This window comes from Sinocyclocheilus grahami, unplaced genomic scaffold (genome assembly GCF_001515645.1).
Source record: "Sinocyclocheilus grahami isolate Dianchi unplaced genomic scaffold, SAMN03320097.WGS_v1.1 scaffold149.1, whole genome shotgun sequence".
Taxonomy (NCBI): domain Eukaryota; kingdom Metazoa; phylum Chordata; class Actinopteri; order Cypriniformes; family Cyprinidae; genus Sinocyclocheilus; species Sinocyclocheilus grahami.
The window spans coordinates 1,013,511-1,038,329 of record NW_015505328.1 but is presented as its reverse complement, the minus strand read 5'-3'; the positions used below and the strand labels follow the sequence as shown (position 1 = coordinate 1,038,329).

The following is a 24,819-nucleotide window of genomic DNA, read 5'->3' as shown; positions in this document are numbered from 1 at the left end:
ACTTTTTATAGAGCAAGGATGCATTCATTTGATCAAAAATGACAGTAAAGATATTTCTAATGTTACAAAAGATTTATATTTAAAATAAATGCTAAAAAAAGGTATCCTGATTTCACAAAAATATTAAGCATTATAATTTTTTTTAAACATTGAAAATTATAATTTTTTTCTTGAGCACCAAATCAGCATGCTAGAAATATTACTGAAGGATCATGTGACACTAAAGACTGGAGTAACGACTGAAGAAAGTTCAACTTTACAATTACAGGAATAAAACACATTTTTAAATGTATTCAAATACAAAATAGTTATTTTAAATGTTAAAAGTATTTCACATTGTTACTGGTTTTATATTATTTTTAATCAAATAAATGCAGCCTTGGTGAGACATCTTTTAAAAACCTTAAAGGGGTCCTATTATGCTTTTTCACTTTTTCAACTTTAGTTAGTCTGTAATGTTGCTGTTTGAGCATAAAAAAGATCTGCAAAGTTACAAAGTTAAAAGTCCAATTCAAAAGGAGATATTTTATTTAACAGAAATCACTTTTCAAAAACTACAACGAACGACTCGTTTGGACTACAACGCATATTTTCTGGGATTTGTGATATCACAAATATCGACGAATGGGACGAGACCTGGTTGAGCTGCACTAGAGAAGGCAACGATTGTTATCACTATGTCGGAGACACGCTAGCTTTCCCAAGGCAGACGAACTTAGAGTGGTTACAATCATCCGGGTTTAATTCGCGCTCAAATTTATTTGATTTTGACACAATATTTACACTGAAGCTCGCAGCAGGCCGCTATGGTAAGGGGCATGATATTTCCCGACCAGGCGCCAAGTGGTGCCAATCACAACACACACTGGCCCAGCTAACCAATCACAGCACATTTCGTATTTCAGAAGGCGGGCCTTCATTTGATACAGGAACTATTCGAGCCGTTCATGCCAGACTGGGGAGAGAGGTGTTATAATAATGTAAAATATGTGAAAAATAATGTGTTTTTCGAACAATCTAGTATGAGAGCCTGTTCTAGTACACCCCCAAAACAAAATCAAGACTTTGTAAAAGAGCATAATAGGACCCCTTTAAAACATCTTTTGGCACCAAACTCTAGTCATTTGTCTTATGTAATTCTTTTCTAATTGATCACTTGAATGCATAATAATATTTATAACAGTATTTAACAAGTGGTGCCAATCACAACACACACTGGCCCGGCTAACCAATCACAACACACACTGGCCCAGCTAACCAATCACAGCACATTTCGTATTTCAGAAGGCGGGCCTTCATTTGATACAGGAACTATTCGAGCCGTTCATGCCAGACTGGGGAGAGAGGTGTTATAATAATGTAAAATATGTGAAAAATAATGTGTTTTTCGAACAATCTAGTATGAGAGCCTGTTCTAGTACACCCCCAAAACAAAATCAAGACTTTGTAAAAGAGCATAATAGGACCCCTTTAAAACATCTTTTGGCACCAAACTCAATAGTCATTTGTCTTATGTAATTCTTTTCTAATTGATCACTTGAATGCATAATAATATTTATAACAGTATTTAAGATTTAACTATTAAACTTTTGCATAAAGGTGGACAAAGTCATCATCAACCCTTACTTTGGCTTGGGAGCACCAGATTATTCCAAAATTCAGATTCCAAAGAGAGACAAATGGCAGCACAGTATGACCAGCGTCACAGAAGACAAGTCAGTATATGCACTTAAAATGCCATTGTTCTGTGTGTTATATTATTAAGCCATTAATAATCAGAGATCATTCAATACTAAAACAATCCAAATATACATCTGTTAGGGGACTGATCATGTTTTTGTCCTGTAGAGAGCGCCAGTGGGTGGATGATTTCCCTCTGCACCGCAGTGCCTGTGAAGGAGACACTGAGCTTCTGTCCAAACTGCTGGACAGTGGTTTATCGGTTAAACAGCTGGACAGCGACCACTGGGCACCCATTCATTATGCATGCTGGTATATATCAGCTTCCTGTTTATTTAAATAAGTAACTACATATGAAGGGTTTGTTTAGGTCTCTTTATTTCCCATTCGGAAACATGAGATCACTTGGATCCATTTTCCTCCTTTTTCTGCCCATCATCTCTCCAGTTTACTGATGTAAAAGGCCCTCTAGAATATAAATGGATATGTTTTCCCTCTGACTTCAGGCACGGAAAGGTGGAGGCCACCAAGCTTCTGTTGGAGAAAGGGAACTGTAACCCCAATCTGCTGAACGGCCAACTGAGCTCTCCTTTACACTTTGCAGCCATTGGTGGTCATGCAGAAATCGTACAGCTCCTTCTGCAGCACCCGGAGATAGACAGAGTGAGAAATCTATGCTAATTTAAATAGTAATAAATCATCTATGCTAATTTTCCCTGTTTTCTATTCAGATAACCTGTCCCTTCAAAACACTATTCTTTTAAATTAATGTATTAACATAAAATAATAGTAATATAATTGAGTTAAAAACACTTTTAACTTTAATTACAAACCTCAAAATGAATAACCATTTTTCATGTTATACAGTTTTTAGTGTTTTATTTCATTATTATTTTTTATTTTAACTTGTTTAGATGAAATGTGTCATAAGGGTCAATTTTTTAAATTGAGATTTATACATCATCTGAAAGCTGAATAAATAAGCTTGTTAGGATAGGACAATATTTGGCCGAGATACAACTATTTGAAAATCTGGAATCTGAGGATGCAAAAAAATCAAAATAATATTGAGAAAATCGCCTTTAAAGTTGTCCAAATTAAGTCCTTAGCAGTGCATATTACTAATCAAAAATTGTTTTGATATATTTATGGTAGGAAATTTACAAAAAATATCTTCATGGAACATGATCTTTACTTAATATCCAAATGATTTTTGGCATAAAAGAAATGTCGATAATTTTGACCCATACAATGCATTTTTGTCTATTGCTACAAATATACCTGTGCTACTTAAGACTGGTTTTGTGCTCCAGGGTCACAAATAGTATAGAATTTTTTTCTATTTTTGTCTCTCACCATGAATATAGCAGTTACAGCTGGCATGATGCTAAATTCTAAACAGACAAATCAATTTAATTATTTTTGGGATTTCTTTTCATTTTAAGCACATTGAGGACCAACAGAAACGATCCCCTCTTCAAGTATGTGAAGAGAGCAAACAGAACAACTGGGAGGAAACGGTGAAACTCCTTCAGCAAGCCAGTAATAAACCAGTGAGTGTGAACACAGTGCTTCTTCTCCACAAAGCTGCAGTTCTGTATCAACAGTCCTTGAGGTGCTTAGTAGCATGTTTTGGTGTGTTTCAGTATGAGAAGGTGAGAATTTATCGCATGGATGGATCGTATAGGACCGTGGAACTGAAACGTGGGAACAACACAACAGTGCAGCAGATCATGGAGGGCATGAGACTGTCGCAGGAGACACAACAGTACTTCACCATCTGGATCTGCTCAGAGAACCTCAGTGAGACACCACACCTGATAAAACACATCCACAACTCAGCTTCATGCTTCATGCTTTTCTTATTTGATTTGGATTGAGACAAATCTGACCGTGGTGTTTTTCAGCTCTACAGCTGAAGCCATACCATAAGCCCTTGCAGCACTTAGGGATCTGGAGCGAGATAGTGACTGATCTCACCGCTCTGGATCCCCAAAGGGAAACTCCACAGCTCTTCCTGCGCAGAGATGTCCGGCTACCCTTAGAAATAGAAAAAAAGGTTTCTGCCACGTTATCTTTGATCAATCTGTTTTTGGTCCACCTGGTGTTTTTAAAGCAATGGTTTAGAGTCTCCGTCTACATACTGCTTTGATCCTCCTAGGTTGAAGATCCAAAGTCCATCCTCATGCTGTTTGATGAAGCTCGTCACTGCCTCCTCAAAGCCTTCCTATCAGCATCAGACAGCAAGCTAATTACTCTCGCCAGCCTCCTCCTGCAGATCATTTACGGAAACTACGACAGCAAGAAGCACAAACAGGGCTTTTTGAAGTATGTCGTTCATTCCTCATCAATTCCCCCATATCGTCAAAGACTGTTTCCATGTTAGTGATAAAAGACATGAATATCTCTTGTTTAATGCAGTGAGGAAAACCTCAAATCCATAGTTCCGATTTCAAAGGTCAAGAGCAAAGCACATCACTGGACTAACAGGATACTTCACGAGTACAAGGTGTGACAGTTCAGATAATTTTCAAAATGTTGGTGTTGGTAAGATTTTTAATGTTATTGCACTCTTAAAATCCATAGTTCCGATTTCAAAGGTCAAGAGCAAAGCACATCACTGGACTAACAGGATACTTCACGAGTACAAGGTGTGTCAGTTCAGATAATTTTCAAAATGTTGGTGTTGGTAAGATTTTTAATGTTATTGCACTCTTATGCTCACCAAGACTGGTCTGGTTTTCTCAATTCTTTGCGTGTCTTTAGAGTTTGAGCACTAGTGAGGGTGTGAGTAAAGAGATGCACCACCTCCGGAGACTCTTTCTGCAGAACTGCTGGGATATCCCCACCTATGGGGCGGCTTTCTTCACAGGACAGGTGTTCACCAAGGCCAGCTCCAGTACCCACAAGGTCATTCGAGTGTATGTGGGGGTGAACACCAAAGGCCTGCATCTAATGAACATGGAGACAAAAGTGAGATTCCAGTCACTTTATATCAAACGGACAGATGCTTTTACATGTAATTTATCCCTCAGATCTTCTGTGACATTGTATTGTTTTATTAATCAGGTGCTTCATCTCAGTTTGGAGTATGGGACATTTATGTGGCAGCTGGGTCAGGCTGACCAATACGTCCAAATACACAGTCTAGAGAACAAGAAGAACTTCATTGTGCACACCAAACAGGTATGTGTCTTTGCATCTTGACATTCATTGCGACAATGTGAAACCCGAGTTGATCATCTTTGTGTTTTTTCTCCAGGCCGGCCTTATTGTCAAGCTGCTGATGAAGTTGAGTGGACAGATCACACCAAACGACAGAGCTGCATTAGATAAATATGCTTATGGTTAACCCCATCGCGGAGAAGCACCTTGTTTTTGCCTTTTACCTTTTTTGCAGTTGTTTTGATTTTTAATCTATTATAAAACGACACGACTCAGAGTTGTTTATACCAAAATGTGAGCTATTACATATCATCATAAATGTTAACCTTATTTACCATGTAATATTTTCTTACTGTATATGATATTATATGCATTTTATAATATAATGACCAGTTTTGCTTTTAACAGTTTTTGTAAATATGAATGACCATTTTAATAAAAAAAAATATTACACAAAGAGCCCTCATAAATTATTTATACAAGAATGGATTTTTTTAAAAATTTCTCATAATTAGTGATCAGTTTGAAGCATGTTTTGATGAGTATTAAGTAAAAGCCTTTATCATTTATATTCTGATTCACTAGGAAATTAATCAAAATAGCTATGTGTCCAGATGTAAATCAGTAATATGGTTTCCTAAAAAAAAAAAAATATATATATATATATATATATATATATATATACTGTATGTATGTACACACACACATTTTAGCCCACAAATTTCCATGACCTTATTTTTTATTGATTTTTTTTTAGTAGGCTCATTTATGAACCTGCTGGACTAAAAACGTTTTATAATTATTTTTATATATTTTTGATACACTCAATATAAAGTTTACAAAACAGTAAGTGAAACATCTATCATCCCCCTTTATAACTCTTAGACACAATAACATGTTTTTGTGAAGATTTCCATTCAGCATTGAAACAGAGGCTGTCTTTTCTTAGACAAATGGCTTATTCCGAATTGTCACGCCAAGCAGCACATTCAGCCTCTATTATATTGTCATGTTGTGCTCTGTTCTATGGCCGGAAAACTTCATCTCATTTTTATGTATGGTGCACTAAACGCAGCAGAAAGGTTGCATTATTTCAAGCAACATGTCCAGGGATTGTTAATATATAGTTTGCATAATCTATCACATTTACGGATGCACGTAGACTTCATTAAGTTCAAGATCTAATCCGTAGCCGATAACTGAAAGGAAATGCATTTTGTGCTTGCATTTTTTCTCCACTGTGCACATATTGGGCCTCATTTACGAAGAAAATTGACATGTTTAGGCTGCACAATGAATAATAGTAAAGCAAACAAATGTTACAATATGGCAAAAATGGAAACATTTGGATTCTTGTGGTATGAGACAGGCGCGTGAGCCCAATGTTGTTTCAGTTTTGCTTGACATTTGTATGCTGTTTATAATGAATGCCACTATAGCCTAATTTGTGTTTTATTTTACAGTTAAAAATATAATTTTATAACTACTTATTTTCCATTCTTGCTCTGTTCTGAATACCGTTAAATTTTAAATATTAGTTGTAGAGTGAGGGGAACTAAATAGGCTGTTTATATTTACCAGTATTTTAATATACATATAAATTACATATATTAATGTAGCCTAATTGTTTGCAATTACAAGGTTAACGGGTGTTTTTGGAGTAAGATCAATTTCTCTTTAGCGAGATTACTTCCTCTTTTTGGCCGGGTTTCGTTTCTCCGTGTCGTAAACTCTTGGGGCGAGGCTTCTAAACCAGGGTGTTTTTAGGGGCGTGATATTCAAATGACGATTGTTTTCTGGCGCCACATTTATCAACATACGATCATTCGTACGATGAGATTGGCGGCATACTAATGTTTCATAAATCACACGTGAACTCTGTCGTAAGTTGAGTTGTGCGCACAGAGATCTGCGCTCGTTTCTACGTTAGACTGATAAATGAGGCCCATTGTGTCTCTCATTCAGCTTTCTTTAGGTGATGTATAAAAGATCCTTTAAGAGCTGATAGGATTTGGTCAGTCATGTCTTTCAATACGTTTCCTTTTCTCACTTATTCCCTTGTCGCAGTCATTGTACACAACAGAAGGTAGAACACTAGACTTCTGTTCCTGTTTCTCTAGAGAGCAAAAAGATTGTTCTCGGCCTGCCAGAACGATGTGGATTCTTCATTCCTCTGTGAATTCCATGTCTTTATCCGCAAAAGTGATAAAAAACTGTTGAGTAACACGGTGTTCGACTTCCAAACCGCTCATTTGTTTGAGGTGCTGAAAAGGAGAGCTTTCAGCTGCTAAAAACCAGTCTAAAGGTCAGAGAAAACTTGCTGTAAAACAGAGACAGTGATGCCTCACAAAGACACGACTGAGATCTTTCTCACACCCTATTTCTCACACAATGCTTGAATGGGGGCTTAGAGGAGCAGAAAGAAGGAGAAGGGGAGGGGAATCTTTTCAGTTCTTCAAATGCAACAATAGTCTTTGTCTACAATGTCCCTCCATTCTTATTGGGGTTACTGACTGGGATGGGGTGGAGGGGCCGGATTGCCATAGAAACAGTGACAAAACAAGCTGGTCCCGGAGCAAGAGAGACACAAAAACATGCTTCAAATCCGAGACGGAATCTCTGTATCGATCTCTGCAATTTAGTTAGAAGAGACAGTGTGCCAAAGGAGGAAAACTTATGTGAAAGGATGGATGCAGCTACAATTGGGTAGAAGAAAAGACAATAAGAAATACTGGAGCAGTATAAAAGCACTCAATTCTTTAGGAGGGACGTTTGGACCAGAATTCAGTTGTGCTGGCAGTTATTGCACGACTGGATATCACAATGAACTCCGACACTCAATATGAGGACTCGGTGTCCATCATGGTTCTGGAGAACATCAAGAACAAGCTGTTACATGCTTTCAGAACATCAGCAGAACCGAGAACCTCTGCTGAGACAGCTATTCATCCAATCGGAAAGAGTTTACAAGTAAACGAAGAGCTTCGGAGAGCCAAAATAGACGGAGCCATAACTTGGTTAAGATCAGAACTGGTAAGTTTAGAAACCACTGATACTTTTACATCTTAAGTGACATTTTAGAATGGATTGTTTGGTTGTTTCATTTGTTGTTTTTTGTCGGTTAGATGAGGATAGATAGGTGGATGGACGCACAGAAAACAGATATATGGAAGGATGCTTGGCTAGACAGAGATGGATGGACAAAAAAACTGATATATGGAAGGATGGATGGACAGAGATGGGTGGACAGAAAAACAGATAGATGGAAGAATGAATGACAGACAAACAGATGAAAGGATGGATGATAGATAGATGATGGATAGACAGAGATGGATGGACAGAAAAGCAGATAGATGGAAGGGTAAATGATAGACAGACAGATAGATATATGGAGGGATGGATAGATGGACAGAAAAACAGATAGATGGAAAGATGGATGATAGACAGATAGACAGATATATGGAAGGATGGACAGAAAAAAGACAGATGGAACGATGGCTATAGACAGATTGACAGAAATATAGATGGGTGGATGGAAGAATCAAGAGACAGAATGATAGATAGACAGACAGACAGACAGACAGACAGACAGACAGATAGATGATAGATAGATAGATATGTGAATGTGAATGTGTCTGATCTGTTGCTGTGTGATTGTCATGCAGCTGGAGATGCGCTCTCAGGATCGTCAGCTGGCTCAGACTCTGCTGGGACTCAATAAGGAGATTCAGAGGCTCAGACAAGAGAACGGATCTCTGCTCCTGGACGCTGACAGCACTGAGCACCTGTGACCCCACAGAGCAGAGCAGGGCTTAATGAGAGAACAATACCCTGACCAGCAGATGCCTGTAGAGGAGTGGAACACAAATATCTCTCCTGTCCTGGAGCGCACTTTGTTAAAATGTCTTGTTGGGAAAAATATTGAAAGCATGTTCATGTATGTGAAAACTTGACCAAATATCAGTCAAACTGGGTGCTGAGATATGTACTCAAAACTACATATACTGTACATCCCTTTACACCTGGCATTAACATACCATTTTGGTGATCAAATCACGATTGGAAAGCACTTGACCACAGGTATAAATGCATCCAAGACACATTGTAATCATAAAACCACACTAGGATGGATTCTGAGCCCTGATTTTATTGGATTTCTATGTGATGATCAGACTGGAGAAGCATTGGAATGACAGTGTAAATGCAATGCAGTTAAAAATATCCTATTAATAATATATATAATACTATTCGGATACAAAACATGTTAATACCAGATGTAAAGGGAACTAGCTGTAAGAAGGTTAGTTGAGACTTGTATGCTTGGCATAGATACAATTTCTATGATTAATTTGTCTATAGAAGATGTAGCTCATACCTGTTCTTACTACTAATGAGATTGTGTGATCATCTGCTGTATGACTGAAAAACCAAGTGTTGATATTTGTTCAGCTTTGAACATGGAATTATTAGCATAGCATATGCAATGGGTGTAAAAACATGTCATCATCTGTTTATTAAAATGTCTTGATGTTTTAAACTCCTTATTGCATCATGAAATGATTAATCTCAACATTGATCAGGTTTGTAGGTTTTTATTATCATACCTGTGGTACTAGTATGACACTAGGTATGATGTCAAAGCATGTCATAGCATATCATTAGTGATATTTGTCCCAGAAAAATTAGATTATCAGTGAAAAAAAATTGTTTTCTTTATTTTCCAATGACTCTCATAATACAATTGAATGAGCTGTTCATTGTTCAACTTTCAAGACAATATTCTGGTAACTTTCTTTTGCTGTCAGTGTCATGCACTTAGTTTGAAGAGGCACTTCAGTTTTGTGAAATGAGAGAAAATACTTTTACAGATATATAAGCGCTGTTTAAGTAAAACAAACTTCCTCAGTGCATTCAATCTCTATTTGTGCATTCAGGTAGAATAGCAGTCTATCACCAAAGACTTCGTCAGGTTTTTCACAGTGTCAAATGTTTGATTATTTCAGTTTATAGTAGCCTATATAGTATGTTCTGAGCATATGGCAGTTGTGTTACTCCGGTTGTTTTAAATACAGTATCCCGTATGACATTATGAAATTTCTCACATATGTAATTCATCATTTGTTCTTCTGTGAGCCTCAACACTACTGTGACATGCTGGAACATGTTGTATTAGTCAAGCAAATGGGATCTGAACTGGAGGTTTCAGGGCACAGAGCTGCGTCTACTAAAGGCCCGTTTGGGCAGGTAGGCTCCAAGAGGAGCGGGACTCATACATGTGCTAAAGGAGTAGATGGAAGGGTAAAAGCTCATTTCTCCTGAGAAGGAGGACATACTGCTCCCCTCACTTCCAGAGTCCCAACAAGGTTCCTCTTCCTCCTCTTCCTCATCTTCTATGGCTTTTGCACACTCCTGTTTCAGTTCCTGAATGCCGTCATGAAGATCCATCAGCTGGCGAATCAAAGCTTGGTCCTGAGAGCGCATCTCCATCTACAAAGCAGAGGAATGTTTTTATGCATGCTTTTATTCAATTATTGTTAGATGAGTAGGCTACATCAGAGTTAATAAACTTTTTAACATTATTTTGTGTAAGCAAATACATGCTCAATATTCAAGTCAGATTTAGAATGAAAAAAAAACTCAGTTGTAAATAATACACACTGCAGAAAGTGAACATAATTTTAGTCAAGGAGCTGGGCCTATATCTCTAGCTATCTACCTATTTTGTTCATATAGATATGTAGGCTATAGCATAGTCCTATCTATGATTTTGTTGACATAAGTAGGCCTATACACTCTAAAAAATGCTGGGTTAAATACAACCCAGTGCTGGGTAAAATAAGGACAAACCCAGCAATTGGGCTGTTTTGACCCAGCGGTTGGGTTAAATGTTTAACCCAACATTCTGGGAAGTAACCCAACCGCTGGGTCAAAACAACCCAATTGCTGGGTTTGTCCCTATTTTACCCAGCACTGGGTAGTACTTAACCCAGCATTGTTTAAAAATTGTTTAATATTTCCCAATCCCCACGAAGATTTCGCTCGTTTTCAGATTTTGGTCTCGCCAATACACCGCGTTGACCAATAGCCTAGAAAGTGGGCTGATATGAAAATAATTATGTGCACCCTTACTATGCACTCTTACACTGCTGACAATTAATGGACCCCTTTTACCCGCGAAATTTCACGGAATTACACTACACAGTAATAAATACAGCTGCGTTCGGGAACCTCGCAGTAAGGTAAAAACTGACAAAACTGTCTGAACCCGTATAAATTTAAATATCTTAAATATAACCAACTAAAAGCTTTAGTCTTCTGTTAAAGATAGCCTAGCTGACGACAAACTAATGGATCTGAAAAGGCGCCTAAAAACTGCCAGAAATGTATCTACAAAGGCGACCCCCTCAAAGGCTTTTTATAATTAGCACACTGGTATATAAAGCTGACATACTTTGCATATCCACTTCATAAATCATCAAAAGCTTTTTGCCTAAAAACATTCAAATCAGTAGGCCCTATTCAAACCTCATTCTGGGAAACTGTTTAGAAACAATTATCCTCCACCTCAGTTTACATTTTTCTCTTTATCCAGAACATCTTTCTAAACTAAACCTCAAGAAAATAAACACAGCGAGACACTGGGAAAGCTCTGACATTCAAAGACTCTGAAAAGAGTGACCAGAACAAACATTACAGTTCTAACAAATTCACATATTCATGCCAGAACGATCAGGTCAAGGTTAAGGTGCTACTATGCTGAATACGTTCTTATCCTTGTATTCAACAGCGGGAGTTGAAAGTATTTTAGACGGGCAATGTCTTTTTCAGATGCAAATGTCTTTTTCCTCTTTCTGCTCTTTTTATTGGTGGCCATGGCAGTCTAATTGGATGTATTGCGAGGAAATAATATCCTGCATTCCAGCACATTTCATGAGCCTGTTCTGACCGCAGAAAGGACTAAACAAGAAGTGTTCCCGCCAAAACCTGCATTAATTACACTGGCAGACTAATAATGAAACCTGCTTTGAAAGATTTAATCAAAGAAAATGAAAGAGAAAAGGACATGAACTTTGTTGGGAGCAGGTGAAACCCTTCCTGGGCACTGAACTGCTTATAAGAGTGAACAGTGCATTTGCTTGAATGTGTTTACGTGTTTTTCTCTATTTCACTGAAGCACATTTAATGGAACTCAATTTAGACCTGATTTCCTATAGGAGAAAACACAAAACATCACTATTTATGTGGGCAGCTGAGTGAATTGGCATAAATGCTGACTGGAAGTGAACACTGGAACTTGTAGGAGTCGTTAGAACTGTGTTAAGGCTGGAAAAGAACAATAATGTGAATGCTGTTAAGCAAGCTCTTTAAGTTAATGAGCAGAATATAGAATGTGGAATAACAAGTAGTGGCCTAACTGACCTGAATTCACCCGACTCCAGAATACATTTTTAAACAACCATACATACATTCTTATCAAAGTACAGTGTGTTTGACATGTAGTCATAAACATGTTCTAAATCAATTACAGTTAAAATATCGCTAAAGGAATTGTGACAAGAATAACAGACATTGTTCAAGATTTAGATTTGAAGTCACAGATGTACTGAAGTGATGAATATAGACCAAATGAGACATAATATTAGCTCCTCTTAAAGGGTTTCTGTGGTGTCTTTTGTGTGAAAGGTTGCCATGACATGTCATGAGTACAGAGGCTGTAAATGCCAAGCAATATATCTACTGAGAATGGGCCTGCTCAGAATTTAACCCCCCGGGACGTTGTAAGGGTCGCAACACGAATGTTAATGACGAGACGGTAGTAATTTTTTACTCATGAGGAGTAACGTTGTAGAGACGCAAGCTGACCTTTGATTTTACTCGAGTTTGAAACAACATGACCTATGTCTACAACAATAGACACGCATGAAATGCTTAGACCACCCAGGACACCCAGTATACACAGGGAGAAGGAAAAAATTTAAATTAAATTAAATCGATAAAGATGATACATCTCTTACATTATGAGACTCTTATAGGTCTCTTATGCTCACCAATTAACACTTTATGATAAAAATGCTGCAAAATAAGTAATGTGAAATACTACAATTTTAAATATGAATCATATGATCCTTCAGAAATTATTGTAATATGCTAATATATCCTAATAATTTGCTGCTCAAGAAACATTACTTATTATTATCAATGTTGAAAGCAGTTGTGCTGCTTAATATTTTTTTCTGAATTCTTTGATGAATAGAAAGTTCAAAATATAAGCATTTATTTGAAATAGACATCTTTTGTAATATTACACAATAATTATTTTTACTGTTAATTTTGATCACTTTAATGGACCCTTGATGAATAAAAGTATTAATTCAAATACTTAAAAAAACATCTTGCTGACCCCACACTTTGGAAGTATAATTGTGTGTGTGTATATATATATATAATCATTATAATATAATAATTATAATTTTAATATAAATAAACAATCTGCCAAAATATAGAACAATAAAATAATGAAATTAATGAAAAAAGAATTAAATTTATAAGAATTTATAAGTTAGGATTTTTGTGTTTAATTACCGATTATTCTTTATAAGAAAGAGGTTGAGAACAAAATAAACTGTATTGCAAAATATGACAAAAGAGTTAAGTGGTAAGACAAAAAGTAAGATACACCAGGTAAAATAACTATATTACATAATAATATATATATTAGAATTTTATATTTTCCGTAAATTGGTTTTCCTTAAAATCCCCCTGCCCCTGGGATCTATGCCCTTGCTGAAGGCAAAATGTTATCATGGGAAAACAAAATTGCCTCATATTTGCATTCAAATGACTAATAATGTAATAAACTGTACTGCATGAAATCTTACCAGCTCCTTCCTCAGCCAGGCCAGTGCAGTCTCAATGTCCAGCCGGCCTGCATCCTCCTCTCCAGCCATACGCTTCCCTCTGCACACCTCCTGGGATGAGGAATGGTTCCTGCACATCACTGCTGCTTTACAGTGATCAAAAGAAGTTTCTTTACAGGAGAAATCTCTCAGTCTGGTAAGAACTACTTCCATTGTTTCTAGAAGTGCTGATGAGGTGCAGAGAGCTCACTGTTCTTCTTGTCAGCTGTAGATACAGCTCTGTCACTGTTTTATCTCCCTGTCACACTGTCCACTACTGGTGAGTCCGCTCTGGGATGGACACTTAAAACACCCCCTCCCTTCACCCCCTGCCACGGCGTAAACATGCGCACACTCTGATTTTGCATGCGACATAAGTCTGTTTATGTGCAAGGGAGTGACGAAGAGAGACTGACGTCAGCCTCGCCTGTAGTGTTTCTGATTTGCCATGAGCTTTGTAAATGTTTAATGCAGTTGAATAGATGACGTGCGGATCTGGAGTTGCTATGGCTTCGCAGGAAGTACTAGTGAAGACAGCTGGAGGAATATCCTTGGCAGTGCCAGGATGGTAAATAGTAAGTGGACCTCTGTGGACTGAATAGATCACAAATGACATTTGTCAGGTCATAGCTTTGATTTTGATCCCATGCAGATTTTAGTATGAACTACTATTTTTTATTCCCACAGTAGCCACTGTTGATTCTTAAACTACTCATGGGTCTAAAGTCATTGGTTGTGAACCGCCCAGGCAGCCATGTGGAGCCGCATGCTGTCATGTCCTCTCTGCGTTTCCCAAGCAACCTGCACAAATAAGCAATACATCCCAACTCAGGACAAAAATAGTGAAGACACAATTGAGGCTATATTTAAACCCAATAGATCAAACCAACAAAGTCTTTGACGTTACAGACATTCAAAGAGACAGAATGGGACCAAGTTCTCTTCGTCCATGAAAAGAGAGTCTGCCTGGCCTTTCGGTTCTCTTTCAGAACCTCTGCCATGCAGGAATCACAAGACTTAAATTCTAGTGTCCTACAAAAAGTTTAGCCAATTTGATAAAACTGACCTACATAAAAACATATTTTGCATGTGGTAAATTCCCATGCAAAAGCACTGGGAAGCAATATTAATGTAATGTAACATTAATAAATGCAGTCCTCACAAGATCACACTTATTGGACATAAGAACCAGCCTGGTGGGCTCTTGGAGGCTATACCACCCTCTTGTGGTAAAAAAAAAATTTACATTTACATATAAACTCCCATTTGCCCTCTGATACCTCAAATTCCGACTTTTAAACTTAATTTAATTAATTAATTATTATTAAATAATAATATTAAAACACTATTACTTTGTAATAATAATTTATAATAATAAATATTATTAAATTATTATGAATCATATGTGACCCTGTACCACAAAACATAAGGGTTATTTTTTTGAAATTGAGATTTATACATCACCTGAGGGCTGGATAAATATTGATGCATGGTTTTTTTTAGGATAGGATCATATTTTACTGAGATACAACTATTTGAAAATCTGGAATATGAGGGTGCAAAAATTAGGTTGTCCAAATTAAGTTCTCAATGCATATTACTAATCAAAAATTAAGCTTGGATATATTTATGGTAGGAAATTTACAAAATATCTTAATGGGACACGATATTTAATTAATAGCCTAATGATAATTTTGACCCATTCAATGTATTGTTGTCTATTGCTACAAATACACCCGTGCTACTTATGACTGGTTTTGTATAAAACTGACCTACATAAAAACATATTTTGCATGTGGTAAATTCCCATGCAAAAGCACTGGGAAGCAATATTAATGTAATGTAACATTAATAAATGCAGTCCTCACAAGATCACACTTATTGGACATAAGAACCAGCCTGGTGGGCTCTTGGAGGCTATACCACCCTCTTGTGGTAAAAAAAAAATTTACATTTACATATAAACTCCCATTTGCCCTCTGATACCTCAAATTCCGACTTTTAAACTTAATTTAATTAATTATTATTAAATAATAATATTAAAACACTATTACTTTGTAATAATAATTTATAATAATAAATATTATTAAATTATTATGAATCATATGTGACCCTGTACCACAAAACATAAGGGTTATTTTTTTGAAATTGAGATTTATACATCACCTGAGGGCTGGATAAATATTGATGCATGGTTTTTTTTAGGATAGGATCATATTTTACTGAGATACAACTATTTGAAAATCTGGAATATGAGGGTGCAAAAATTAGGTTGTCCAAATTAAGTTCTCAATGCATATTACTAATCAAAAATTAAGCTTGGATATATTTATGGTAGGAAATTTACAAAATATCTTAATGGGACACGATATTTAATTAATAGCCTAATGATAATTTTGACCCATTCAATGTATTGTTGTCTATTGCTACAAATACACCCGTGCTACTTATGACTGGTTTTGTGGTCCAGGGTCACATATTTGAACATTTCCAACAATATTAAACACACACACATATATATCTGTACCTATATTCCTCATTGTAACACAAAGCCAACCACAGCTTTCCGTGCTCTCTCTCTGGTCATATATTTTTCATTATAAAAACACAAAGCACATATCTAATCTAATCTCAAATAATTAAACCTTAAACGGTCACAAAAACAAAACAAAATAGGTATTGATAATAAAAGAAACACTTGTTTATTAGACAAAACAAGGTGTTTGCTGGCACAGATGCCTGGTCTGGATAAAGGACAAACCTTACAATAAAAAATGCTGAGAAACAAATAAATGCTACTCTTGTAGAAGCGAGGCTTGTCTCTATGCAGTTGTGGGATTGGAGGTGACTGCCGCTTCCTCTGGCCCAGCAGGCCGTCGCTTCCTAGGTCTACTCCGCTTCTTTTTCTCTCCGTCTGTCTTTTTGGGCTGCTGAGGCATGGGTTTCTTCTTTTTCTTCAGGCAGCTAAGTGGGTTGGGATTGCTGGATTTCCTTTTACGTTTTTTGCCTCTCCTGTCATTACGGTCTTTGCTGAGGCCCTCCTTCTCTTTCAGAGTCTGGATGCTTGACTGTTGTGACGGGCTCACCAACTCACCCAGCTGAACCGCTTCAACGTGCTTCAGCGAACGCTCAGAGGCCTTGTCTAACACCATGGTGTTGAGGATAATGTAGAGCAGAGGAACCCCAGGGATCTTCTTCAGGGCCGTCGTCAACTGTTGATCCTGGTAAGAAGGATCATAGTGTGATTTTTTTAAAATTTATTTGACTAAATTACATTTTTGTCCAGTTATAGAGTCCTTACCTGAGTTGCAATGAAGTAGTGGTGTGGATTTGTCTCCCCAAGCATCGACAACAAACACTCTGATGCAGGAACTGGATCTTTCATGTGTTTGCATTTCCTGATCTGAAATCTCTGTAAGATGAGCTTTGCTCCATAGAGGTCCTTTGCAAGGCTTTCAAGCTCCTTAAGTGCGCAGCTGCACAGAACAAAACAAATGTTATTACACAAGAACTAATACACTGACATAAATACTAGAATTAAGAAGAGCTTTAACTTACTTTGTGGTACAGAGCTGAACTTCTCCCATGAGATACTTTGGCAATTGCTCTTTGATTTGTATTTTATTCTTTAACGCTGCCTGACAAAACGTCCCGTCAATTAATATTTGGAAAGGTTCCCTAAAGCAAAAGTTGTACTTGTAAAAACTGATGGTTTTCTTCGCGTGCTTCTGACGTTTTATCTTCATGGTGAATTATTGATATATAAAGCTCAGATAGTTTAAACGAATAGATGATCTTGACTGGATAAGAGAAGAATATCAATAAATCCGAACACGTGAGGACTGATACTCTTGATTTATGTAAATATGTCAACAAAACAGTTCAACGAAGCTCACGCCAGTGAGTCTCAAACATTAACAAGCATGGTACCAGAGTGGTTACAGTAAATGGGTACCGGGTAAAACAGCAAACGGCTGTCGGTTATCTCGTTAATTCTAATAAATAATAATAGAAAATAAATGTATAATAACTCAAATTAATATATATGTTTGATTTATTATTATTAGATAAAGAGTTTCAGAATTGTATTAGTTAACTCACTGTAGGAACAGTTCACTGTAGTCACTCTTTCTTCTGACCACTTTTACAGCTGCACGTTCTAGTGAAGGGAAGTCTGAATCCTTTCGCGAATCGATTCCTTTGAACAGTTCATTTCTTTGCAAGTTACCAAAACCACCATAATGTGGCGAATAAAGAAATCCGTTGTCACATATTGCTCTTGGTTTTTTGTAATCGCTTTAGTTAGTTTTTTTGGACCGGTTCATCTCATGCATTGAAAAGATCCGATTCAAATGGATGATTCGTTCATCGCTATCAGGTTCACCAGAAGGCACCGGTTTAGCGGTTTTGTATCCCCGGCTTCCCATAAAGAAACCCCGTCTGGAAAAACCCAGGATTCTCCCGTCAAACAAATCCAGCTAGAAGGACTGGTAAGACCACGTTTAACAGAATCAATGTAGCGGGTGTTTACACGTCTCTGTTAGTTAGTTCAGCTGCAGATCACTGTGCAGACTGATGTGATCACAATATGCCAAACTGGAAATAATAATAATAAGAAATAATAATAATAATTATTATTTCTTAAAGCTAGTTACCAAAGCAATTAGTGGAAAATTGAGTAATGCAATGGTTTATTTCTGGATGACCTAAGAAATTATAATATTTTAAATACTTAAAACACTTAGCTTGATATTATTGCCTATCTAGGGGTTTATTTATAGTTAGCCCATTTAATTCCACAGGTCACAATAGCAACGTTTACTTTTGAGTTTAAATTGTCTACTCTACAGACTCAAGAGTTGTCAACTTTAAAGTGCAGACTGTTTTGATTTCATGTGAACATCTTTATATGGCTGGTGTAAATAGTCACATGACTAGAACTGACAGATGATAACTGTAAAAACTTCATTTAAAAAGTACATTCACTTTTTTTAAACGGGCAAATTTCTATGCATGTGCTCACTTAGCTGGAAAACATTAACATGGGTTAACGCATGTTAACAACTATAGTGGCAACAGATATTTTTGTAAAAATAGTCCCAATGCATTGTTTTTATTTCTACAGAGAGACTGACCATTGTTATCAATGAACATAGACATTGATATCCATCAGCAGCGTATTTCATCAGTCATTGTTTATGTTGTGTGTGTCTAGGTTACACATATGTAGCACCCATCAAATCCCTCTGTGCTCCTGTATAGGTTATGTTTGCTTTAGTCCCCATTGCGAAGTTGAAAGGATATCATTGTTAGATCTGTTTTACATTAATGAATGGATGCGTACATCTTTCTCTTAGTCAAAACAGTCCCTATTGTTGCACAATTACTCCCTTGTTACTCAGTATGAAGAGATTTTGAGCTTAAAATTTCAGTGAGCTTGTCAGTGTGACGACATTTATTTTGACTTCAGCAGAAATTGGAAATGTGCTCATAAAGACATGGGTTAATTTATGATCACAGTCATCACACACAAGTTTAGCTGAGAGTCCCTGGTTTGTATAATTATGAAGTATCTAAGTAAACAGCAATGTCTTATTGCAAACCCTCATTTGCCAAGCAGCTGTTTTCTTTTAATGCATAATTAATTTAATCGAATTACTTCCATCAGATTGTAGATCATTGCTTCAGTTTTACAGGCCTGAACAGAAGTCAAATGATTTTTTGCTGCATTTTTGTAGTTAATCTGTTCGTATGGCCACAGTAAATTCACTGAACCTAATTAAACTCAGTGATGCTTATGGAAGCTTCTCGCTCGTTTTACTTTCCTATCTCGCTCCCTACTGCTAAGGAATGAGTGTGAAATGTGGTGAATGTACAGAAATGTTAGTTTTTGCTTTGTTTCTTGAAAGCCGTCATGCTCAGTGTTCTACTTTTTTTTGTGTGTGTTTAGGCTGCAGTGCAGCCCAAAAAAAGCTGTTTCCTGTCAAGGTGCCTCAAGTAAAGCTGCCATCGTTGATTTCATTGATTTTCTATCCACTTGTCCCACAGCCTGTTTTGAGGCTTTACTAAAGCTCAGCTCCCTGTTTGCTGTTGGTTGGAACTGTTTGAATGGTTTTTATTAATTTTTTTGCCCGTGGGCTTTCCAGAACATTCTCTGCAGTGTCTTGATGCTCATACTTAAAGATGCTGATGGTTCTTGTGCCACCTTGCGCATTCTGAGCTGGAACGATGCTTTTGAGGAAACATTTTGGGCTTCCTGAAGGTTATTTTTTGTTTGTTTGTTGGGTTTTGTCTCTCCCACGATTTTACCGACTAAGGTTTTTCTTTCGTCCCTCATGCATGCATCGCTGGGAGTTTTGTTCTTTTTGTTTTTTGCTCAGTATTTGCACCATTCATTGTCTTTCCAGCTCTGTGCTGCAGAAAAATGTGTACAGACATGGATGATGGGTTCAGAATAATGTAGCACTTTCCCCTTTTGTATGTTTACCCAGAAGATAAAAACAGTCAAAAGTTTTGTGACTTTTAGATCCTGTTTAAATGCAAGTGTATTCCAAAAAGTTGTCGAAATATACTTTAAGCAAATATACACTACAGTTCAAAAGTCAGTAAGATTAATACTTTTATTCAGAAAGGATGCGTTAAATCAAAAGTGATAAGAAAAACATGTATAATATTAAAGATTTGTAATTCAAATAAATTATTTTCCAGTGACCTTTCTATTTATCAGAGAATCCTGAAAAAATATATCATCATTTCCACAAAAACATTAAACGGCACAACTGTTTTAAGATTGAATTGAGCACCAAATCAGCATATTAGAATGATTTCTGAAGGATTATGTGACACTGAAGACTGGAGTAATGACTGCTGAAAATTCAGTTTTGCCAAAACAGGAATATATTACAAATCTAAAATACATTAAAATAGGAAAATGTTTTTTTTTATTATTAAATAAATCTAGCAATCTTTATGAACTTCTTTAAAAAAATGAATGCAGACTCCAAATGTCTGACTAGTAGTTTTTGTCTATTTTCTGTAACAAACTGCTATTTTAAAACATATTAACTTGCTATAGTATCAAATAAATAGTCTGTTTGATGTTTAAAATGGTTATAAAAAATTACATTTAAATGTTTTTAGGCTGAAAAACTTTTGAAACGTGATTGATTATTGCTGTCACTTTCTCATACCCTTGTAATCAACCCCATCCCCATGAAACAAACAATTCGGAGGCTTTGTGCACATTCATGTAAACTTTAATAGATGCTGTAATCAATCTTGGGTTGTCATTTGATGACAAATTGTGGTTATGATGGGTACTAATGACAATATCAATTGACAGTGACTGTCTGTCTTTGGAGCCCCTAGAGCGCTCTAATGTCGGTCCATCTTCATTGTTTTTAATAATCAGAATCAGATTTATTTCTTTTTCTTTTGGGCTCTTAGAGAAATCACCAGATCCCGTTATATTTTATTCCACAAGGCAAAAGCATTTGCAGGTCACTGGAAACGCATCTGATGTGGGTGTTATTGATATGCTTGTTTTCTTGTTAATCCTCCCCTGTGAGCAAAACAGCGAGTTAAGAAGGGATAGAGGAAGACCCTGGTATTACTAACTGCTGTATTTTCCCTTTCGGTTCAGCCACCTGAGCATCAGGCATTGTTGCTGTGCTCCATTTTGTAGACCTGCTGTTCACAGAGTTTTTATATGAATACAAATAAGCTAAATGTATAAAGCAGGTGGATTAGAGGCAACTGCTTCAGGGTGGGTAAGCAGCTTAAACGGAGAGCTCTACAAATCCCTTCCAGGGATATGTATCTTCTCAGCTCTTTCTCTTTCTCTCTCTCTCTCTCTCTCTCTCTCTCTCTATGTTATGTGAAACTCTTTATTTTTGACCTTTCAGGCAAAAGCTAAGCACTTTTTAAGCAGTGTGAAATAAGGTCTGCTTATGCATGAGAATCATAGCAGGGCAATGTTGAAATAATTTCTGATTTCTGATTCCCCTAGGAATTTTTTCTCTTTTTTCATGCTAAAAATGTTAGTGCATATATAAATCTCCCTAGACGCTTTGCTAGAACATTGCCTGTGATCCAGGTGTGAGGAAGATGGTCAACAGGGGGCAGCAGTGATCCACTAAAATCACTGAACTGTGTCACTCTACACTTCATGCGCTTCAGCACTACCTTACATCTTTTCAAACGGTGACATCGGGTTGTCCGTTTCTTTTGAACACACTGCAGGGTGAGAGCAATAACTAAGCATCATTGGGTGCCACTGCCTACTAAGCAGACAGGGCTTTTGGAATATTCTACTGTATATTTATAAACTAAACTAAACTGTGTGTTTATATATTTTTATATATAAAGTCAATATGCTAGTAATATGCATGCTAATAAGCAACTAGTTAATAGTGAGAATTGGGTTAAAATAATTCTCACTATTAACAAGTTGCTTATTGGCATGCATATTACTAGCATATTGAAGGTTTATTAGTCCTTCTAATGCACATAGTAATGCCTTCTGTATGACCACATTTTAGAACCCTTAAACCTACCCCATACTTAAACTTAAAGGGTTAATTCACCCAAAAATGAAAATTCTGTCATTAATTACTCACCCTCATGCCGTTTCAAACCCGTAAGACCTTCGTTCATCTTCGGAACACAAATTAAGATATTTTTGATGGAATCTGAGAGCTGTCTGACCCTGCATAGACAGCAACGCAACTGAAATGTTCCCAAGTCCAGAGACGTAGCAAGGAGATCTGTAAATAAACGTAATTATACAAAGCTACGAGAATACTTTTTGTGCGCAAAAGAAAAAAACCCCCGACTTTATTCAACAATTCGTCTCCTCCTCCAGCACCATTTTGGAGAGTATCAGCTGGACGTAAACAGCGTATACTGTTCTGTGTCAGCTGTGTCACACGGATACGCTGTTTTCGTTCAGATCAAATCACAACAATGTAGGAAACGGATCTGGTGACACACAGCTGACACAGAACAGCATACGTAGTTTACGTCCAGCTGATACTCTCCAAAATGGCGCTACAGGGTAATGTGGAGGAGACGAATTGTTGAATAAAGTCATTATTTTTTTTTCTTTTGCGCACAAAATGTATTCTCGTAGCTTCGTAAAATTACGTTTATTTTACAGATCTCCTTGCTACGTCTCTGGACTTGGGAACATTTCAGTTGCATTGCTGTCTATGCCGGGTCAGACAGCTCTCAGATTCCATTAGGGATGGGCGATATGGGCTTTAAAATATATCATGGTATTTCTGGTATTTATTACGATAACGATATCAATGACGATAATTCAGGGAATCCTGTTTCTTTTAAGAAAAGTATTATCTTTCCTATGTTTACCCAAAATAGGGTGAGCATTAATGAGTTCACACCATAATGTAAAGACTGTTTTAATTCACACTGGAAGCCGGAGGGCACTCTTGCACAGAAACTCCACATATCCATAGCAGAAGAAATACTACTGACAATGCTCCAGGAAGGTATCCAGTTATCACTGAATAAAATGCACATCGGAGGTAGAGACATTTGAACTGATGAAACTTGAGGAAAATAAACATACGACTGCACAAAATATATGGTTTATCTGTGTTCTTCAATCTTGGGTATTTTTATAAGGAAAGTATATTTATAATGCAATGTTAATCGACATGGCTTTTATCACTGTATATCATACTATCATTCTGTAATATGAAACCACGTCTGGTCACAAAAAGAAGTATTTCAAACACTCGACTATGTTAAGTTAATTTGGAGAAAAAGCATGTCAATAAATTATATCTTTGTTGGATAACAGTTTTGTAAACAGGCTCATACACATGCAAAACTGTATTGCACACGTGCTACTGTAGTACATTTAATCAGACCGATTTTTTGTGCACTGTACAGTCCTAACCAAACCAGTTACAGCTGGAGCTCCTGATTTAGTGATATAGGCTACTCCTCCTCAATTTCACGTCAGCTTTCCGTGATGTCGCTCCGCACTGTAGCACACAGAAATATGTCAACAACTAGACTTCATCGTTATTATCGCAGGAAGACTAATTCTTATCGTGGGGAGAATTTTTACCAGGATAAATCGCAAACGATAAGATATCGCCCATCCCTAGATTCCATCAATAATATCTTAATTTGTGTTCCGAAGATGAACGAAGATCTTACGGGTTTGAAATGACATGAGGGTGAGTAATTAATGACAGAATTGTTATTTTTGGGTGAACTATCCCTTTAACAACTACCTTACTCACTTTTGATAAGCAACAAATTGAGAGTTTATTGAGGAAAAAAAATCTTAATTAATAGTGAATATGTGTTCCAGATTATAAAATTATTATGGTAACACTTTAGAATAATTAAGAAGTAATTTTTTTAAAGAAGTCTCTAATGCTCACAAAGCCAAGGCTGCATTTATTTGTTGAAAAATTATTTATTTGATGAAGTTTTATTACAGTTTAAAGTAACTGTTTTCTATTTTAATGTATTTTTAAATTTAATTTATTCCTGTGATGGCAGTTTTTTTTCAGCGCTCATTACTCCAGTCTTCAGTGTCACATGATCCTTCAAAAATCTTTACATTTAAAACTGCTCATGTGAAAATAAATGATTTCCTTGTCTTTTTCCTATTTGAATGGAAATGGAAGAATGCATCTGGTTTAGGCTTTTAATCCCTTCTATGTTTATGATCAAAATTGCTGGTTCCCTTCATACCAATGGAGAAATATCCATAGTTTGCACAGTATTGGCAGGTCAGGTTACTTTACTCCGGTGCTTTTTATGACTAATGTGTTTAGGTGTCTTTAAAAGATGTAGACACAGTAATTCACTCTCTCAACAACCTTTTGGCAGATTCAGAAGGTGAGTGTGAGTGGAGCTTATATACGGCCCTTGAGGGCCCTCTGCGAGGCGAAAGCACAGTGACGAAGATCTTACGGGTTTGAAATGACATGAGGGTGAGTAATTAATGACAGAATTGTTATTTTTGGGTGAACTATCCCTTTAACAACTACCTTACTCACTTTTGATAAGCAACAAATTGAGAGTTTATTGAGGA

At 36.7% G+C, this 24,819-nt stretch overlaps 3 protein-coding genes and 1 pseudogene across 5 annotated transcripts in view; 2 read left to right on the top strand and 2 right to left on the bottom strand.

Annotated features, from left to right (window-relative positions):
- krit1 (KRIT1 ankyrin repeat containing) overlaps positions 1–5,237 on the top strand; it is a 7,660-nt gene extending 2,423 nt beyond the window's left edge. The window contains exons 7-18 of one of the 2 annotated variants that reach the window (XM_016281256.1): positions 1,600–1,715; positions 1,849–1,992; positions 2,187–2,343; positions 3,126–3,233; positions 3,327–3,483; positions 3,588–3,739; positions 3,842–4,008; positions 4,102–4,138; positions 4,281–4,331; positions 4,447–4,653; positions 4,750–4,866; positions 4,943–5,237. In XM_016281256.1, the coding sequence (XP_016136742.1) occupies positions 1,600–1,715; positions 1,849–1,992; positions 2,187–2,343; positions 3,126–3,233; positions 3,327–3,483; positions 3,588–3,739; positions 3,842–4,008; positions 4,102–4,138; positions 4,281–4,331; positions 4,447–4,653; positions 4,750–4,866; positions 4,943–5,032 (1,503 nt within the window). In that variant the 3' untranslated portion in view covers positions 5,033–5,237. Of the gene's footprint in view, positions 1–1,599; positions 1,716–1,848; positions 1,993–2,186; positions 2,344–3,125; positions 3,234–3,326; positions 3,484–3,587; positions 3,740–3,841; positions 4,009–4,101; positions 4,190–4,280; positions 4,332–4,446; positions 4,654–4,749; positions 4,867–4,942 lie in introns of both variants that reach the window. The other variant, XM_016281255.1, reaches the window with a different exon arrangement.
- Positions 5,238–9,830: 4,593 nt separating this feature from the next.
- On the bottom strand, positions 9,831–14,007 carry LOC107592081 (protein FAM167A). 2 transcript variants are annotated; one of them, XM_016281446.1, is made up of 3 exons: positions 13,954–14,006; positions 13,725–13,846; positions 9,831–10,332 (listed from the first exon to the last, which is right to left on the bottom strand). In XM_016281446.1, exons 2-3 carry the CDS (start codon positions 13,839–13,841, stop codon positions 10,048–10,050), a joined length of 402 nt encoding a protein of 133 aa, XP_016136932.1. In that variant the 5' UTR covers positions 13,842–13,846; positions 13,954–14,006; the 3' UTR covers positions 9,831–10,047. The 2 variants fall into 2 exon arrangements, with proteins under 2 accessions (XP_016136932.1, XP_016136930.1); XM_016281444.1 differs by having other exon boundaries at positions 13,725–14,007.
- Positions 14,008–16,421: 2,414 nt separating this feature from the next.
- Positions 16,422–17,693, bottom strand: utp23 (UTP23 small subunit processome component). The gene is made up of 3 exons (XM_016281443.1): positions 17,301–17,693; positions 17,044–17,218; positions 16,422–16,963 (listed from the first exon to the last, which is right to left on the bottom strand). Exons 1-3 carry the CDS (start codon positions 17,486–17,488, stop codon positions 16,565–16,567), a joined length of 762 nt encoding a protein of 253 aa, XP_016136929.1. The 5' UTR covers positions 17,489–17,693; the 3' UTR covers positions 16,422–16,564.
- A 293-nt stretch (positions 17,694–17,986) lies between these two features.
- Positions 17,987–24,819, top strand: part of LOC107592044 (eukaryotic translation initiation factor 3 subunit H-B-like) — a 77,561-nt pseudogene continuing 70,728 nt past the window's right edge.

Bases quoted from the DNA above. Each gene is read 5' to 3' on its own strand.
- LOC107592081 (XM_016281444.1), bottom strand. From the start codon at position 13,916: ATGGAAGTAGTTCTTACCAGACTGAGAGATTTCTCCTGTAAAGAAACT. The intron at 10,333-13,724 runs GTAAGATTTCAT...TCTGCTTTGTAG, and splicing joins CCTGGCTGAGGAAGGAGCTG to ATGGAGATGCGCTCTCAGGA.
- utp23 (XM_016281443.1), bottom strand. From the start codon at position 17,488: ATGAAGATAAAACGTCAGAAGCACGCGAAGAAAACCATCAGTTTTTAC. The intron at 17,219-17,300 runs GTAAGTTAAAGC...TGTTCTGTGCAG, and splicing joins GTTCAGCTCTGTACCACAAA to CTGCGCACTTAAGGAGCTTG. The intron at 16,964-17,043 runs GTAAGGACTCTA...CCTTCTTACCAG, and splicing joins ACTACTTCATTGCAACTCAG to GATCAACAGTTGACGACGGC.